Source organism: Condylostylus longicornis, unplaced genomic scaffold (assembly GCF_029603195.1).
Source record: "Condylostylus longicornis isolate FDR11 unplaced genomic scaffold, ASM2960319v2 ptg000004l, whole genome shotgun sequence".
In the NCBI taxonomy this organism is placed as follows: Eukaryota; Metazoa; Arthropoda; class Insecta; order Diptera; family Dolichopodidae; genus Condylostylus; species Condylostylus longicornis.
In genome coordinates this window covers 14,304,385-14,322,860 of record NW_026577973.1, presented here as the reverse complement: position 1 = coordinate 14,322,860, position 18,476 = coordinate 14,304,385, and the positions used below count along the sequence as shown (strand labels likewise).

Below are 18,476 nucleotides of genomic sequence, written 5' to 3'. Positions count from 1 at the left end.
AGTAAGTAAATTAAATTATATTTATTGAAGCTTCACGAGACTCAAATCTTTTTAAATTAAAATAAAATTAATTTCTATCTTACCATCATGTAATCGGAATGGTGCTGATGGTTCAGAATATCCTTTAAATCCATTTTCATTAATCATAGCAACACGAAATTGATAAAAACGTCCCCGTTTTAATTTTATTCTAGCATGCATTCTATAAGAAATATAAAATAAAATATGTCATCGCTACTGTTAATTCAACTATGCAGCTGTTAACGATAAAATATATTATTGTTACAACTGCTTACCGCCTGCGATTTCGCAAGCATAATATTTAAAAAAAAAGTATCTTGTACGTTTATATTTACCTTTTCACTGATGTTCTATATGTTAAAATATGCCCAGTTATCTCATAATCTAACCATTCCCATTCTCTCAGTTTTCTTGGCGAAAATTGAGTTCCAAAATGCCAACGGCATTCAACTATATATAAAAAATGTCCTGTATGATTTTTTGCATGTATCAACGGAACATCCCAAAATAATTCACATGTTCGTCCTTTTTTTTTTAAATTTCTTGGAACTAAGTTTCTTGGTATTGGTGGTATACTATTATCATAATGTAAATCATTTGGTTCCTGACAAATCATACCACAATCGATTTGATGACAACATTTTTGTGTACCTGGACATTTATAATCGTGACCTTGACATGTCTCAAGGCATATCATTTTACCATAATATTCACGATTATCATACGATGTAGATGGACAATGTCCCGGTTTTGTAAGATTTTTAATACATTGAGCTAACGAAATCTTTCGAAATAAAAAAGAAAGAAAATTATTTGATATTTAATTAACAAATTTCAAGTATTTAAATATATTTATAGGTATAATATTATATTCAGTATTTTACCACACGTTTAAGAAATTCGAATTTTTGTTAGTTATCCGACTACGTGTACATACATACTTACATTATCTAGTCTAAAGCCATAATTAATTAATTCACATCTCTTTCGTAATAAATTCTCATCAACATCTTCACGCCTTTTTGATTCAGCATAATTATCAAATGTTGTTTGTAAAACGGTGGCTTGAAATAGGAACGACAATATTGTGAGTTTTTTGAATATCATAATTCTGTAATACACAAATATATTATATAATATAATTAAAATGCATGACAAATCTAAAATAAATGTTAATCTAAAATTTAAATATTAGAAATTTTATTCCGAATGTGCGAATGTAATTTACATATACGCACATTCTAACGCAAGCTAGTTCCTCAAAGAGAAAATTCGGATGCACACATTATTTCTTATTAAAAAAATTTCGACAAAATTTCAAATAGAAAATAAAGTTTTTTTTCTGTTCAACATAACAGATCTGTTTAATATAATATAAAATAATATAAAATAAATCTAAACTGTAATAGCATGAACTGTTAAATAAAACTAGATAAAACACAATTTCATATTTTGAACTATCTAAAAACTATCCTAAAATCAATTTTTGAGCATGCATCGAATCATCAAATATTTTATTTACTCAATATCAGAACAGCAACAATATCGTAAGTATCAACAGGAACAACTAACTCAATTTTATTCTTCAATTATTTATGACGAAGCTGGAAAGAAAAAGGGGAAAAAAATGTAGGATGCCCATAGAGTTTTGTTATGGTTGTTGGCATCGCTTTCGCAATAGTGGATAAAGGAGGAATATATGGAAAATATTAAATTCATTTAGAGCGAAAAATTTAAGAACGACAAGAATTACAAGATATACGAAATAAAATGTGCGACAAATTTTACTTATATTGGGCAAACTAATAGATCAGTAAGAATAAGATTAAAGTAACATTTGAATGAAATGAAAGGGGCGAGGAGACTAAAAATTAGACATTTTAAGTCTATAGTTGAAAAACATTTACATATATGAAATGGATCAAATAATAACGAAAGATAATTTGAATGTTATAATGAAAGAGTTAAAAGGAAGATATGCTAAAGATAAATTTATGAGACTATGCGGATATACAAAACTAATAAGAACTAGCTATTAAATGTGGATGGTGACGGACAAGATAACATGTATAGTCACAGATAGGTTTAACAATAATAATGAAAACATTAACAATATAAATGAATAAATATATTAAAGAAATTAAACTAGGAAAGAGTGTTTAGGTAAACAGTTGCAGATTGTTAATGGTGTTGTCCTAATAGAAAAAAAAAACTCAGTTTTAATGAAGTGCGTATTTGTTACATGCGAAATAAAATTCAATCAATATTGCCTTAATCTTAATTATTTTAGAAATTATTTAAACTAAGCGAATTTAGACAGAAGTTATCCAGAGAGGGTGTTGAAGTCTTTAGTTTCAGTTAGTAAAGCAGTTTAGTTTATCAGAAAGGGGAAGTAAAATGTTCTTTAGGTAGAACATTTTACTTCCCCTTTCTGATCACCGTAGCACAGTAAAACAATAGAACGAGTTTAAACATTTTGTATGTATACACATTTCTGTTTCAAACTTTCTTGGACTACGTTATCATTATTATGTTCTAAACCCTTATTGTTGTCTGAACAATTTCTTTTATAATAATAAAGTAATACGTTTAAAAGAGCTTTTGCACTTTAATATTTTTTGATTCATGCAATGTATTTATTTTTACCGGTTATATTTTGTGAAACTAAAATTCATAATTTACATATTAAATAATCTGAGCTAAAAATACTGAAGCATCGAAGTTTTGTTATTTCAATACTTATAAAATATGTATGTACATATGTATGTAGGTACATATGTAGGTACTGAATAAAGATTTAATCGTAATTTAAATGACAAAAAATATAAATGGCACTATTTGCAGTAAAAAAAAATGATCGTTTCTACATTCAATAACCATGAATTTCACTTAAAAACCTTTAAAATAAAATAATTTTTTTTTATATTTATAATGTGCATAATGTAGATATTTACATATACGTATGTATGTACATATATGCACATGCATATTTATTTTTCTTGAACAATGTTAATTAATTTGGAATTCCTTAATAAAACAATATCTTTATTAAAATAACGAAAAATAATAAAAAAAAAAATTTCTTATAGTCAATAGAGAAAAAATGTAAATACGTGCATACGTATCATACATATATAATAATTTACGAAAGGCGATCAAAAATTTCATAAATTTGAAAATTTCGATATGAATAAATTAAAAGCAAAAAAAAAACAGATGTGGTTAGCACAATAACCAAGCGCAACTTGCTTTGTCTAATTTAGCAAAGATGTTGCACATGACTAAGAAAATGCCCCTTCCAAATCCCAAAGAACTCTCTTCCAAATTTTATGAGCCCTTTTAGCTTAAATAACTGTAAAATGTAGTTTTGACTCTTAAAATAAAGGTCCAATTAATGCCATCTGAATTGCCTGTAAAGTTGTTGGTTCTGGTAGCAAACAGAACTCATAGACTAGGTTTCAAGGATTTTGTAATATTTCAAGGATAAAAATTGTAAAATCGTTCCCTAGTTCGGTTTCCGAATTCTTATGTTCCCGAAAATATTTAAAGTTCATTGTTTTATAACATTGAACTCAAATATTAATTTTCAAGGAAATTGGTTGATTACATATTTTTCTTTATATGAAGAAGAATTTAAATTTGGCCCGTAGTAAAATATCAAGTAACTGACACTTGATATATCTTCTCCAAGTTGAATATTTTTCTTGCAATTTAAATTGTTTGAATACTTTCTTAAAAATTATTAAAAACGTAAAATCAACACTTAGAAAAGTTCACTTCAGTTGATATGAACTTTGGATACACATGTACACATACACAGATCGACAGATCAACATTATCACTATAAACTATATACAATGTATGAACGTGAAATTTACTACATACCATTAAATTTCGAGCAAAAATATTTCTTCAAAACTTTTTCATATTCCTCAGTACAAATCGAAAATGCAAATTTATTATGAATGCATAAATCCATCTTGTTGGACATATGAAAGTCAGAAGAAACGAAAAAAAAAAATTTAAAAAACGAAACATGAAAACTAAATAAAAGAAAATGTTACGCTTTTTTAATCGCTGAGTTTACAAAAAGGAATGCTAAAAAAATAACAAAAAAGAAGAGGCGAAAAAATAAAAATAAAACAAAAACGTAACATGAATTCCCGATCAATAAATAGATCAGTGCCATTAATCATTTCGAATGCGTTGAGCTCTGAAGTTCATCGTAGAAAGCTATATGCTAAAGTTTTTTTTTTTGTGATTTTTAAATATTTTATTATTTTCACGCCTTTAGGCGAATTTCATTTTAAATCTAAAATAAGACAAAAATTTTTTTTTGTATATGTTTGCATATTCGTTTATGATGTCAGTTACGGTTTAATCATGCGATGCATAACTTTATGTAATTAATTACTATGAAACACGAAAGAAGTTTTAAGTGATTTTATGATTTTCTTATTAACAAATATGATTTATTAATAACAGGAATAATAATATGAAAATCTTTTTTTTAATGTTTTCTTTGTTTCTCAAAAAAAAAAAAAAATAAGCAAATCGAATGTTTGTCCAACGAGGGCAACAAAATTTTTATTATGAGGGAAGTACTTTATTAAGTGAATGTAGTTTTGAGAATTTCAAATCAAAATTTTCAAGCAGTTCCTCCAATAAATGACACTTTTACTTTTTTTATTAAAAATTTTAATAAAGACTTCATATGATTTTAATCAATAATTATTAAAAATAGAATAAAGAACTTGCCTTTTATTAAATCGTTTTCAATTGTTTTATTTATTCATATTAGAAAAAAAAGAGTTATTGTAGCCGTAATTTTCTAAATTTCTATAACCAAGTTAAATAATTAAATTATGGGAGCCACATATGTAGTTGTAATTAAGTCTAAATATAACTTCAAATTCAAATTCAAATTATTTTGTGATTTTCTATCTTAAAATTTGGGATTACTTAGTAATATCTAATTATTTCATTGACTCAACTTTAATTCAAAAAAAAAAAAAAACTATGGCGAGCTAGTCACCTACCTAGTTAAAATTTTATGACGCAATGAAACTATGGCATAACCATCTATGATATCATGCATTAGTCCTATGCTCCTCCTAGGAGTCAAAAAGGAAAAAAAAAGAAAGCTGTTAAATTATCTTATATATTATGTTAAAGATTTAATGAAATTACCTTATAGTATAACGGTTCAACTATTTTAACTATAGATTCTTCTTTTTTTTTTAATTTAATTTCGTTTTTCCATTGCGTGATTCGGTTTTAGGAAAACATTTTAATTCAATATTTTGCATTACGTTTTTTTTTTTTTTATTTAAAATACAAGAAGATTGCAAAAAAATTCTATAATAAAGGAAAAAACGTGTACATACGTGTTTTATATGTATATATATGTATATTATATAATAAATATAATAAAAGTGTAGATACAATAATATAGATGGCTTTAAAAAGCAAACATAACAACATAATGTAGTACATATACGGATATAATGTGAATATTTCGAGAATTCTGATCGGAAATTGCTAAAATTATCTTGGACGAATTTTACTGAATACCTTTACCGTTTACATCAAAAATGTCGAAAATAGGCCCTTACTTATTCACCTATTTTGTTTATTACTGTGAGTACTGAGGTTATTACCAATGGACTTTGGTCAATATAAACTTTCCGTTTAACCAAATTAATCCAATCTAACAAATTTTTCAGTTATCTTAGATATGCGATTTGCAATTTATTTCCGTGAAAATGTAAGAACGAATTTTTAAGAAAATATTACCCTGGCTTTTGTATATATATGTATGTATGCACACACTTGCTTTAAAAGTAATTCAGCCGTATTCTACAAAAGTTCAGTTCAGTTTTAATTATTCTTGTATATGCAATACGATATTACAATGGAATATTAATTATAATATTAAATTAGCTATATAAAATTAAATAATTTTTAAAATTATCATGACTTTTCTTTTTATGTTTTTCTCCGTTTTACTTTTTTGATTTGACAAGAACTAAAATTTGCATGACAATGTTGAGTGTTGACTACTTTAGAAAGAAATTATTATTGATCACTTACTGCTCACGTAGAAGTAAAGTACACTTTATGTTTACAAATGAATTCCAACACACATGTATATATATTAATTAGTTGTTGGTGTTTTTAAAATGCAGTTTAAATAAATTTAGTGCAATAATTTGATTAAAATCAATAAAGAGCAGTTCACAATTTCAATAGTGTTAACGGTGTGTTCTAAAAAATAGTTATTTTATAAACCATAAAATATTAAAGTTTTTTCTTAGGTGTGTTTATTCTTGTAAAAAAATGAATATATTTTCCATTTGTTGGTAGCACACCTTAAATATTGTATAGCGCACAGGAAAATCTTTGCCGAAACTAAAAGTCATTTCTTTAAATATTAAAAGCGTAAAAAATATTTTTATTTTAATTAAAATTACTTGATAATATTAAGATTAATTTTGTTTATTTTTTAATCATTAGTTTAATAAAAAATCACTATTATTGGTCACCATTTCCTTTTTTTGTTAAAATTTTAAAATTGGTCAATTACCATAGGCCCTTATTATTTCCATAATTTTAATGAAAACTAATCCATTTAAAAGTTAGAGACTGTTAAATGCAAAAAAAATTCTTTTAAAATTATTCACATACTTTAACGAAAAATATTTTTGCATACATATAGGAGTCACTAAAATTTTATGGTCAAATTCTGCAAATACATACATACATACTTAGTAAGAAATTCAATGTTAATTTTCGATATTTTTGTTATACCCTCTAATTTTGTTAAAGGCTCGTTAAAGATGATATTTTTGAACACATAATTTATTGGAAAATGAACTTTTGTGAAATATGAAAAGCGATAACTCAAAAATGGCTGCCACTTAAATTGAAATGGAAAATAAAACTGCGTTAATTTCACGTTCATTAATGGTACAAAATCATGTAGGAAGTGTCAAAATATGAAAAATCAAACAGGAAAAACAACACCTATTTGTATTAAACCAAAAACTATAAAAGATTTTATATATACATATATAATCTATATATGTTATACTTATACTTTATTTCTGATTAAATTTAATCGAGAACTATTAAAATAATAAAAAAGAAGTGCGTTCCCACCTAAAGTTTAACATTCGAAATTTGGTGCCATCACATAATTTTTCTTATTGTATGCAATGCGGATCGGTAAAAAGAACTTGATAAACAATAATTTTTATCGAAATTTAGAATTATGCAGTTTATTAAATAAATAACCTAATATTTAAATTCAAAATAAATTTGCAATTTTTAATAATTTTAAAACTAAATTATGTAGTTAAAGACAAAATTAATTTAATTTGCAAATTAATTTAATTTGCTTTTTTATTGTATTTAATTAAAATATCAGAAATTATTTTATTTTAATATACAAAATAAAGCGGAAGGCTTATGATGAAACCTTTATTTTTTGGCTATTAGGTATTTCAAAATTTAATTGACTCAAATAATTTTTTTATTCTTAAGTGTGTATAAAAAAACAACTATATACAACAAAATTAATTATTAAAACTAGTTTCGAAAAAATTAAGAAGTAGCTAAGAAAAAATTTAACAAGACATAATGACAAATTTGAAAATTCTTTCGTACATTCGATTTCCGGATATTTATTTTTTTTTCTTCCTTGACAGAGTAATAATACAGATTAGCTTTGTGTACAATAGAAATGTTACCATATACGACATGAAGTTTATCTATTTCAAATATGTACAAGTGCACAACATTTAATTACGATAACAAATACGATATTATGTACACATTTTATTTGCATAAATTTCGGGAAAAAATATTGTCAATAATTTATCATTTAATTAAACAGCGATTAATTTAACGCAATAAGTCAAAAAAAAAAAGGTTAGTTTTCAAGCCTCTAATAATACCAAAATACATTTAGACAAAAAAAAATTAAAAATAAAACTATGTTTAATTTAATAAACTCCATTAATTATAATGTATACGTGTGTCATAATTATGTATGTATATACGTAATAATTTACCGTATAGAAGTGTGTGCAAAACTGCATTTTTTTATATATATAATAAAATCATAAATATAATTTTAAATATTAATAAATCTCGAATTCTAATAAGATTAATTTAAAATTCATACTTTTTTTCTTTGACTTACTTCAAAGAAAAAAAAGTATCATATGTCTACATATACATATGTATATACATGCATAGATTGATTTGATTTCCAAGAATTGTAAAATATTTTTTGCTATATACATATATTGGTAATAAATATCTTCACCTTAATTGAATTTGTGGGGCAATCTTGAATTTTGAAATAAAGTAATCACAAAAACATTAAATTTGAAAGACTGGCTTTACATATTGAAAAATGAACATATGAATTTGACATTTTACGGATTTTTTGAATTAATTGTCATTAATAACCAAAAATAACTGTAATTTAATATACAAAGGTTATAAATTGGAACAAGTGGTTATAATTTTAGTATAAGTTGCGTTAATTTGAATTAAGACGTTTATGATTGATTTTCTAATTTTCTTAACTCAATTAGAAATAATTTACATTGAATTTAATGCCAAAATATATTTAAAAATTAAAAAAGTATGTATGTCAATTTGAATGAAGTGTTTATTAAACTATGGGAATTTTCGATAATTCAGATGTGAATTTAAATTTCTAACTATAATCCTAAAAATCTATTTTTATATTTTTTTACAGATCTGCAGCGAAATAAAAATACATTTACATTTCCCTATGTGATTTTCTTCATATGCTTTTGTTTTGTAAAATCGAAGAATTGAATTTTTCTTAAGACTGACTGCATACTAAAAAGTAAACTTATTTTGTAGAAATCTTTATTAACATGAATTTGACTTTTCTTTGACATTTTGGTAAACTATACTAAAATCAATTCAATTTTTTCAAAATTATTTTTCTCTAATTTTTTAAATTTTATTCAAATCTAATGATCCTTCAATATTAATTTTATTATAAATTTAGGACAACATATAACCGCAGTATAATATGTATAGTAGTACAATTGCTATAAATTAATTATGTACATTAAATTTATTAAAACTGAACCACATAAATTAATTATTTAATACAAGGTAATTTTTATATTTCAAGAGCCACTGTTGCTATAAAATCAAGCTGTTTTGGTTTTGGTTATAAATAAAAATGCTTTATTATCACAAAATAAACATAACATGTTCATGTATACATACATTTTTTCAATTTATCTACTCTAGATTTAAATAATATGTTTTAACATTAAAATTTTTTAATAAATAAATAATACAATATAATATAATATTATTGGAATCAATAAATTTAAATTAATTTGTTCTATAAATTATTGCATTACATGCATCTGTACTTGTACTCGTATGTATATGTTTAAATAAATTTCACACCTGGAAACAATAATTTATACAGATTATCTTGCTATTTAATCTCTATTGCCCAAAATATTTGATAATATAATTTTTTACATACAATCAGTAATATGTGTGTCAATATTTTTATGTTCACATACTTATATATTATAACATTTTTATAGAATATAAATCTACATACTATTATGAACGTAAAATTTGCAAGCAACAATGTTTATGAGAATTTATTACAATTTCTACGAAAAAAAAATCCTGATTTAACGAAATGACAAAACAAAACAAAAAAATGAGAGGAAAAAAAAAACTCACAAAGTATAAATTTTTAAAATTCAATTTTTTCTTGTATAAATCTAAAACGCATACTGGTTTTCAAGGCAATTTTAAATTATCAGTATTTAACCTTAATTATACGTTCACTGTGTTCGTCCATATGTCATTTATTAAAAAAAATATAATGTTTAAAGTACTCAAATTGAAAATTTACATATTGAAATTGTATTTAGTGTACAGTCATCCCCGAATAAATGAATCGCCTAACTTTTTAGATTTTAAAAGCGTTTAAATGGGAAAACTATACTTACAAAAAAAAAAACCCCGCTTTCATGCTGCAAATAAAACGGCAAAAATAAAAAATGTTTTAATGTTACTAATTTTTTTAATTTTAATAAATATGGATCATTGAAGTACATAACTTTCATTCATAATTTCTATTATTGTAGAGATCAGAATTAAGTTCTGTTTAACACGCGACTTAATTCTGATTACACGAACTTTCTGGCTATGAAATAAATTTAAAACGTTTCAAATAAAACTTTTGAATAAAATTAATGCGTTTGCAAGAGAATGAACTTCAAATTTTTTTTCATAAGCTGTTGAATTTGATAATTGACATCATTCGAAATAAAATGAGGATTTTCTTTTATGCACGCTGCGTTCTACATTAGAAAATTTCTAAGTTGCAGCGTTAAACAATATGCAAAAACTTTTTCTAAGCTTTTTTTGTTTACGCAGTCTACAAATTTCGAAACTTCTAAATAATCTAACGTTCGAAAATAATATAAATGGCATTGTTTATGAAATTATATCCCAATACTTTTCGCCTCCCAATTCACTGCAAAATAAGGAAATTTTAACAAGGTTTGAAGACTTAAAGAAAACTTACTTTAACACTGTATTAATATCTGAATCTGTCATTTTGAAAGTTAAAATTTTTTTTGAATTTTAAATTAAAAAAAAAAAAATTTCACGAGGCAGCGACAAAATTTATACTAGAGGTCTGCGCTAAATTTCTAACATTTCTTTATTTCAGATTAAATTTCCGAACGCACTTTATTGCAGCCAAAAATTTCGGAAAGATCTATATTTTTATACGTGTAGCGTGAATTTTCGAACGTACTACAAGTTAGAACTATTGTAGAACTGAATAAACGAAAACCCCCAATCATTCATGACATAAAAAATTACATTTGTGTCTTTCATTCACGACATTAAGATACATTTGTGTCTTTCGGGCTAAAATAAAGAAAAACTGCTTACAATTAAAAAATATCATTTTTTTTACATTTATCAGATAACTGGGAAATGACACAAGAACACTGGAAAAGTGAAAAACCCACTTATTAAATTCACTTTGAATACGGATAAAAATGTGCTCTGCTTTTTTTAGTACTAAAATGAGTATTGTATTTAAGCATAGCGTATATATTAGAGGATGACTGTACTTTATGCATACGCATACATAAAGTTTATGTATGGATACATAAATGCTTTATGTTAATAATGTTGGTTTTTTCTCAAGTTAATGCAAAATACCTAATTTATTATGTTCAAATAAATTTAAGATGTTTTTAATGAATTATCATAATATAAAAATTTTAATGTTGCGTTTAATATACAAACATACATACATACATATATATAGATACGCATTAATCAAATTTTAAATATTTGTAGTTACAAATGTATATATATATATATGTATGAATGTACATTACATACTTATTTCTATGGCTTTTATTTTCACATAACATGATAACTGCAATTTCGTGAAGCTTATTTTACAAACTTTTATTATAGCCATGAATATACAAGAGTGTGCTATATTTTAAACTATGAACAAAACAGTAAGGAAATTTATTAATTAATATTATTTCACTTTTAACACTTTTCCAAAAAAAATGGAAAAAAGTGTTTATTATTTTTCAGTTTGTCCTTGTGTCTGTTTAAATAACTTTTAAAAATTTTCTGAAGAAAGCTGAAATTTTGTATACAAATAGATCTAGAAACTCACTTAGAAATTTTTGCATAATCCGCCCCTCCATCCCACTTCACAAAAGTTATATACGTAATCACTAAAAATGCACAAATGCATTTTTTAATTTTTAGTTGTATCGAAACCAGTATTTCATTAAAATAGCTACCGTAGCGAATTTTATTAAAATAGCAGAATAGTGGCTACCGAGTTCTTCTACTACGATACAGCATATAGTGAAACATTGCAATAACAAGAAAGCTGTTACCATAACCATAAAAGAAAATAAACCATTTTCTCTTATAGACGGTAGGTTACAGAACTCAGAAATTAAAGCAGTTTTTGGATAATAATAAAAAATTGTTCTGTTAGAAAAGAATTTTTTCCACCATCACTCTCCCTCGAGTTAATGTCTAGAAATTGCTAAAATTTGAATCTTCGGTGCCTTATATATTCGAAACTGCAAGGTTTTCCCAATTTCTATAAAAACAAAAAACTAACGATATGTGCTATTTCGTAAATTAATATAAGTATTTATTTTAATTCAATTACTTAACTGTCAAATCAAACTGTTTGAATTGTCCAAGGAAAAAGTGCTACTTTACAATCCATTGGTTTAATCTAACTTTATTAGTAAAATTTTTTGTATAATGGAAAATTTTTTTTTTTAATCTTGGTCAAAATAATTGATTATTTAGCTATAAAATTATGTGTATATCTAGGAAATGTCGGTTAATTAAGAATTAAATTAAATAAAAAAATAAATTATATGATTTGAAACCTAATCTATTCTTTACTATAATACAATAATGTTAGCACATGATTGTATAGAGCAATATTACTACAAAAAATAATGCAAAAACTAATAGGTAGGTGTTCCTATCAATTTCAAAATTTAAGAGTTTAAATAAAATGCTTAAATAACATTTAAATGTTATGTATACTTTTCAAATATTTTCGGAACATTGTTTGACTAAATTTTAAATATGTACATATAAATGTGAATATGTATGTTTCAGGAGTTCCATACTTATTTGCATAATAACACTTGTCTTAAATTTATTAATGAACTTCATCATTTTGAATCAAAGAAGTAAGCCCAGCATTTTGTTAGACAACGTAGATGTACATTATACATATTTTAAACTTGCATTAAAAAAAATTATGTCTAATTTCAAAATCTAGAATCAAATGTATGTATGTATATAAAAATAGAAAATGATTTGTTAATTATGTCAATAAAGATGACTTTGTCATTGTAAATAAATTAACAAAGTTTAATTTATTGAATAATTACTAAAATTTACTGAAATAAATTTCAAAATATATAACAGTTGAAAAAAACAGCTTAAAATTGCTACCCCCGCCATATATACATAACATACTCTATGTCCATATGAAGTTTAATAGTAATATAAAATAATATTATTTTAGAATAATTATTGTTCCTGTATATTCTTACAAATATCTATGACCGTATACATACATTAAAATTTATTACTTTTACAATATTTACATATATCCAAATATATATGTACATACACATATAGCATAAGTATATTGCAATTCCAAAGACATTTTCTATTTTTAACCTAGAATAATTTTTATGTAAATTATTTTTTTATATTATACGTGGCTCTAAGTTTAACATACATAATATTAAAATGTTTGTATTTTTTTTATTTTTATTTCAATAGAGCGCACGACTTTTGATTAATTTATACATTAAGGCAATTAAAGATTTTGGCACATGTCAACCATAAATATTCAATTGATATAAACTTGACGTTACATATTAAGAATTATTAATTAGTTTTTTTTTTTGTTGTTGTTTTTGTTACTGTTATTGCTTTGAGATTTATTTTATAATTTTTCTTTTCTGCATATTTTATATTAGACCATAAATGAAGAATAACAAATAGGTTAAGCAATTAGATTATCTCTGTCGAAATGGTTAATGGTAAATACAAAATAAAAACAAAAAAAAAAGAACAAAAATAAAATAATGGCGTTGGTGTTTTTAATGCGTTATGTAAATTTAGAAATTAGCACCCAGTTATCGTTTATATTTTTTTGCAACAAATGAAATATTGGAATAAAAAAAAAAAAAATAATGAGAGAGAAAGAGAAAAAGAAACAGAAAGATATAATGAAATAACTTCATGATGATTTTCTAATAATTTTAAATACAATGTTTTTATCTTCTCAAAAAGGTTTTTTTTCAAAATTGAAATATAAATTTTTTTGTTCCGCAAGATTACATAGTAAAAAAATATGGTGAAAGTAGTAGAAACGTGGTTAAATAGTAAGATAATAAGTAATTAAAGGTGGTTAATAAATAAGTAATCCAGATTTATACTTTGTGACGTCATAGATTGATAAGGCAACAACTTTTTCTTCACCATTATTGGTCAAAATTTTCTTGAGAGACAATAAAGAATTTCAAAGTTCAAATTTTTTCAAACAAATTGTAGACTATTAATAATTAGTACATTATAATTGCTATTCAGAAGTTACAGCAAAAATCAGTTATTTATGAGATGCCGATTTGATTTAAAAGGTAAGATTTATCAAAAATAATTAAAAAATCTATTGATTGATGATTCATTTTAGCCTTATTTATTTGCCATGGTGCATGAATGACCTATACTTGTAAAAATAACAAGAAATTAATTATTATGAAAAGCGTTATATACTGGTCATTCTTATGGTGTAATTCCTAGAATTTTACAACTTAACTAGATCTAATGTAGCTTATATAATGAAAAAATAATTGATTAGTGGAAGCACAGCTTAGAAAAAGTAGTTGCGTTTTAAAAATTATTAGTAGAAAAAAATTAACTTTGTCTTCTGTAACTAGTTAAAAAATGATACGAAACGGTTTAAAGAAATACGCTGAATAAACGCAGAATAAACTAGAATTTAAAAGCAGAAATTGAAATCCGGATAGAACGTAGGAAACTTGAAGGACTATTAATATTCTGATGTGTGTTAATCTATTTTGTATTTATTCTATTATTGCGAAGAAAATCTCTTATTAACATTATTAATTTTACTTCTTCTTTTCCGCTACAAAAGCCCACAATACCTATATATATATCATTTGCTATATCTACTTATGAAATTAATAATTACTTAATAGTTACACAATTTATGTAAAATGAAAATTATATCAAAATTTATTGTATATTAAAAAATTACAGAAATTACTGTTATGTAAATAATTATGTACTCTTAGATTTTTCTTCTTCTTTCAAACGAACATCATAATTTTCTGTTTTCTCTCTTAAATTGTTTTCAACTTGTGTAGTATTTTCATGGTCCTCAATATTATAATTTATAGTTTCTGGATCATTAAATGCCGCTTTTATTAATAAATTTGAATTATTTTGTTTTTTATTTTCTATTTGAAGAATGTTATGAAGGTTTTGAACAGATTCTAAATATAATTTTAACATTTCATTATTAGCTTGATTTTCTTGACTTGATGTTGGTGAATCATATTGATTATGCGAAGATGCAGTAATTTCATCTAAATTTTTTGTATTAATATTCGAATTTGGAGTTTTATCCATATTTTTTTACTATTTAATAACTCTAATAAATTTTATTATAACAAAATCTTTATTTTTCCTTTTTTAAAATATATTTACATTAAATTAAATTTATCGGCTTGCTTTTAAATAGTCATAAATAAAATTGTTTGAATGAATTTAAAAAGTCAACTATAATTAAAAAATTTTATGTAAAATACGATTTATTAAAAGTAAAAAATACAATCAAGCAGTAAATTATAAGGTACACGAGTACTCATATAATATGGGGGATGGGATTACGACCTACATTGGAGGGTATGCGAAGAAAGTCGAGTATATTCCTATATCCTGCCATAACACATTTATTATTATATTATAAATCTTCTATAAGTTTTGTCAATTTATTCTAATAATGATAACAACAAATTCACGAGAAATTTTAGAACAACTGTACAATTTGACAAGAGTTTTACATTCAATTAGAATTTTTATTGCGTTGCATATATTCAGGAGAAGTTTTTATATATAGTCTGCTATAAAACAGTATATTTATTTATATATGTATTATGTATTTTGCAAAGAGGCCCTTGATCTTTAATTTTTCTACTTGCGAAATTAAGAAAAGAAATTAATTTTGGTATGGAATTTGTCATATATCAAGTAATATGCTTTGATTTTTATGTATCCGTCCGTCCGTCAGTTCGATCGCATGATAATTAAAAGAAGAATAAAGCAAACATCGCCAAAAATTTCACTATATGTACTTATAGTTCGAAAGTGAAAAAAGATAGTAAAAACTAAAAAAAAATCTTGATTCGAAGAAATGTTTAAATTGGAAAATTTATTCGGCACACAATTTCTTGCCCTATTATTTGGTAATTTTTATACTTTTGCATTTCGTGTAAGTGAACGTACAGAAAGGCAAACTTAATAAAACTATAAAATTTTTATTTTCTTTTTTGAAAATGTTCTTAAAACTTAATGTGTGAAAGTTGTTTTTCTTAATTAATAAAAAATTATTGCAAAACGAAAATATTTTCTTTCTATTTTAGCCATTTTTTATATAGCAAAATTCTCGTTAAAAATAAAAATGCTAGACAAACGTATTACCCTCGCCATGATGACGTAAAATCAAAAACCATATTTAAAAATATTTATTGCAGAATTTTGAATTTCAAAAGCATTTATGATGTAGAAATAAATCTTAAGATTTACTAAATTTTTATTGAATTTTCCATTTCTTGATCACTAAATATTAAATGATATATAATTTCAGAAATTGGTTAGACATATTCGTTATATTGCATAATTTGTTCTTTATGAGCTCTTCTGTCCATATTCTTTTTTTAAAATTCACATTTTTAAATTTAGTTATAATATTAAATTACATTCTTAAATTGTACTTTATTGCTTCTTTTCTATATACATACACACATGTACATATATATAGGAATATTTTTTCAGTTTAATTTTGAAATGCTTAAAATATTTAATCTCTCATTTTAAGATCGTTTAGATTTTCAGTTAAATGTTTTAAAAAAAATTCTTTTTTTTTTTTTTTAATTTGAAAAGAAGTAGAAAATTCCGGTTATTTCCGTTTCAAATGAATAAAAAAGAAATATGCGAGAAAAAAAAACTTCAACTTCAGTAGGACCAAGTTTAAACTATTTGATTGTGACGAAGAAAAAAAATTAAAAGTGAAAATAAAAAAATAAATGTTTTAAAAAAAGAATTAAAAGAAAAAAAACCGAGATGTGTGAAAATAAGAAACCTTTTTCAGATCCTTCTGTATAATATTAGCGCAATGGTTGTGATTTACGAATCATTTACTAACATGCCCTCAAGTCTAATAAATATTTTTTATTCTGGGTTCCTTATGAACATGTATTACTATGTTTATAAATATATATAAGACCTTATGAATTTATTTAGTATGCCTTTTTTTATATATGATTTGTCAGTTGTATGTTTTGCATCTTTTCTTATAATTCTCAAAAATTTATATTGAAGTTCTCATGGTCTATTTATACGTAGGTATACACATACATATACTTAAATATTATAATAAAAAAAATCATAACATGCACATACATATTGAAAATTTAAAACGAGGATACTTCAAATAAATTTTGCACAAAATAAATTTATTTTATTATGTAGCAGTCAGTCTATGAAGTTAAACAAATTCTTACTTTGCCACTATACCAGTATTAAAGAGCGGTGATCTGTAATATATGAACTTCGATGACGCATAAATAATTAGCAAAATTATATTGAATAGATTTGCTGCAACAGGTAGTAAAACCTCTCAACTGTATTATACCGCTTAAATGATTCAATGTTTATATTTAAAAGCTCGGAATGATTGGACCTGAATGCTTTATAGTTTCATTGTTATAATTACATATTCCACCTTTTTTTCTTTTTCTGAATTATCTTCAGAAATTATATCTTTAATCTAATTCTTAAAATATTGGTTAAGGAACAAAGTTGCTGTATTCTATTATTGTTAGCCCATTATTTTTGATAAAAATTACAATAAAACTAATTTAATTAAATTGACTAATATTGTAGATAAGATGTTCTGTAAGCTATAGTAAACTATATGTTTGAATGATATTCTGTAATTGTAGACATATTTTATGCTAAAATTTATTGAATAAATTGTGATATTTATATGAAAATTAGTCATATAAATAATATAAAAGAATTCTCCTTTTCTTTAATTTTAGTTATATGAGAATAAAAATATGAAAACAGTCATACAATTCTTTGTTTTAAAATACGAGTATTGACATATTATATATGTATGTATAGTAAACAAAAGATGAGAATTAAGATAATAAAATTAAATTTTATGAAAAATAAAAAAAAAATTTATTTATTTGCGGATCTATAAAATTAACAAGGTTTTTTTTAAATAAAACTTATATATGAGTAATGCTACTTGCAACTAAGATTTTGAGTTTTTAATATTATTTTAAAATAAGTAGTTAAACAGTAAAATATTCAATTAAAATAAATGTATAGGGTCAGTTCCGGTACCTATGGATGGCTCTACTTATGGACAGCAATAATGTTTCGTAAAATATGTAGGTTAGCTTGTTTTAAATGCTTCAAAATTACTATTCTACACTTATATATGGCATAAGTATGTCTTTCTAAAATATTTCAAAACATTAATAAATTTTTCGTCATCAAATCATTTTGGGTGC

At 24.0% G+C, this 18,476-nt stretch overlaps 1 protein-coding gene across 7 annotated transcripts in view; it reads right to left on the bottom strand.

Annotated features, from left to right (window-relative positions):
• The window catches only part of LOC129608614 (anosmin-1), a 51,331-nt gene that overhangs the window by 2,298 nt on the left and 30,557 nt on the right, over window positions 1-18,476 (bottom strand). For 5 of the 7 annotated variants that reach the window (XM_055520297.1, XM_055520287.1, XM_055520260.1 and 2 more), the window contains 3 exons: window positions 967-1,132; window positions 357-805; window positions 84-202 (listed from right to left, as the gene is read on the bottom strand). In XM_055520297.1, the coding sequence (XP_055376272.1) occupies window positions 84-202; window positions 357-805; window positions 967-1,128 (730 nt within the window). In that variant the 5' untranslated portion in view covers window positions 1,129-1,132. Of the gene's footprint in view, window positions 1-83; window positions 203-356; window positions 806-966; window positions 1,133-5,060; window positions 5,136-5,211; window positions 5,329-18,476 lie in introns of those variants that run through there. The other 2 variants (XM_055520253.1, XM_055520248.1) reach the window with 2 other exon arrangements.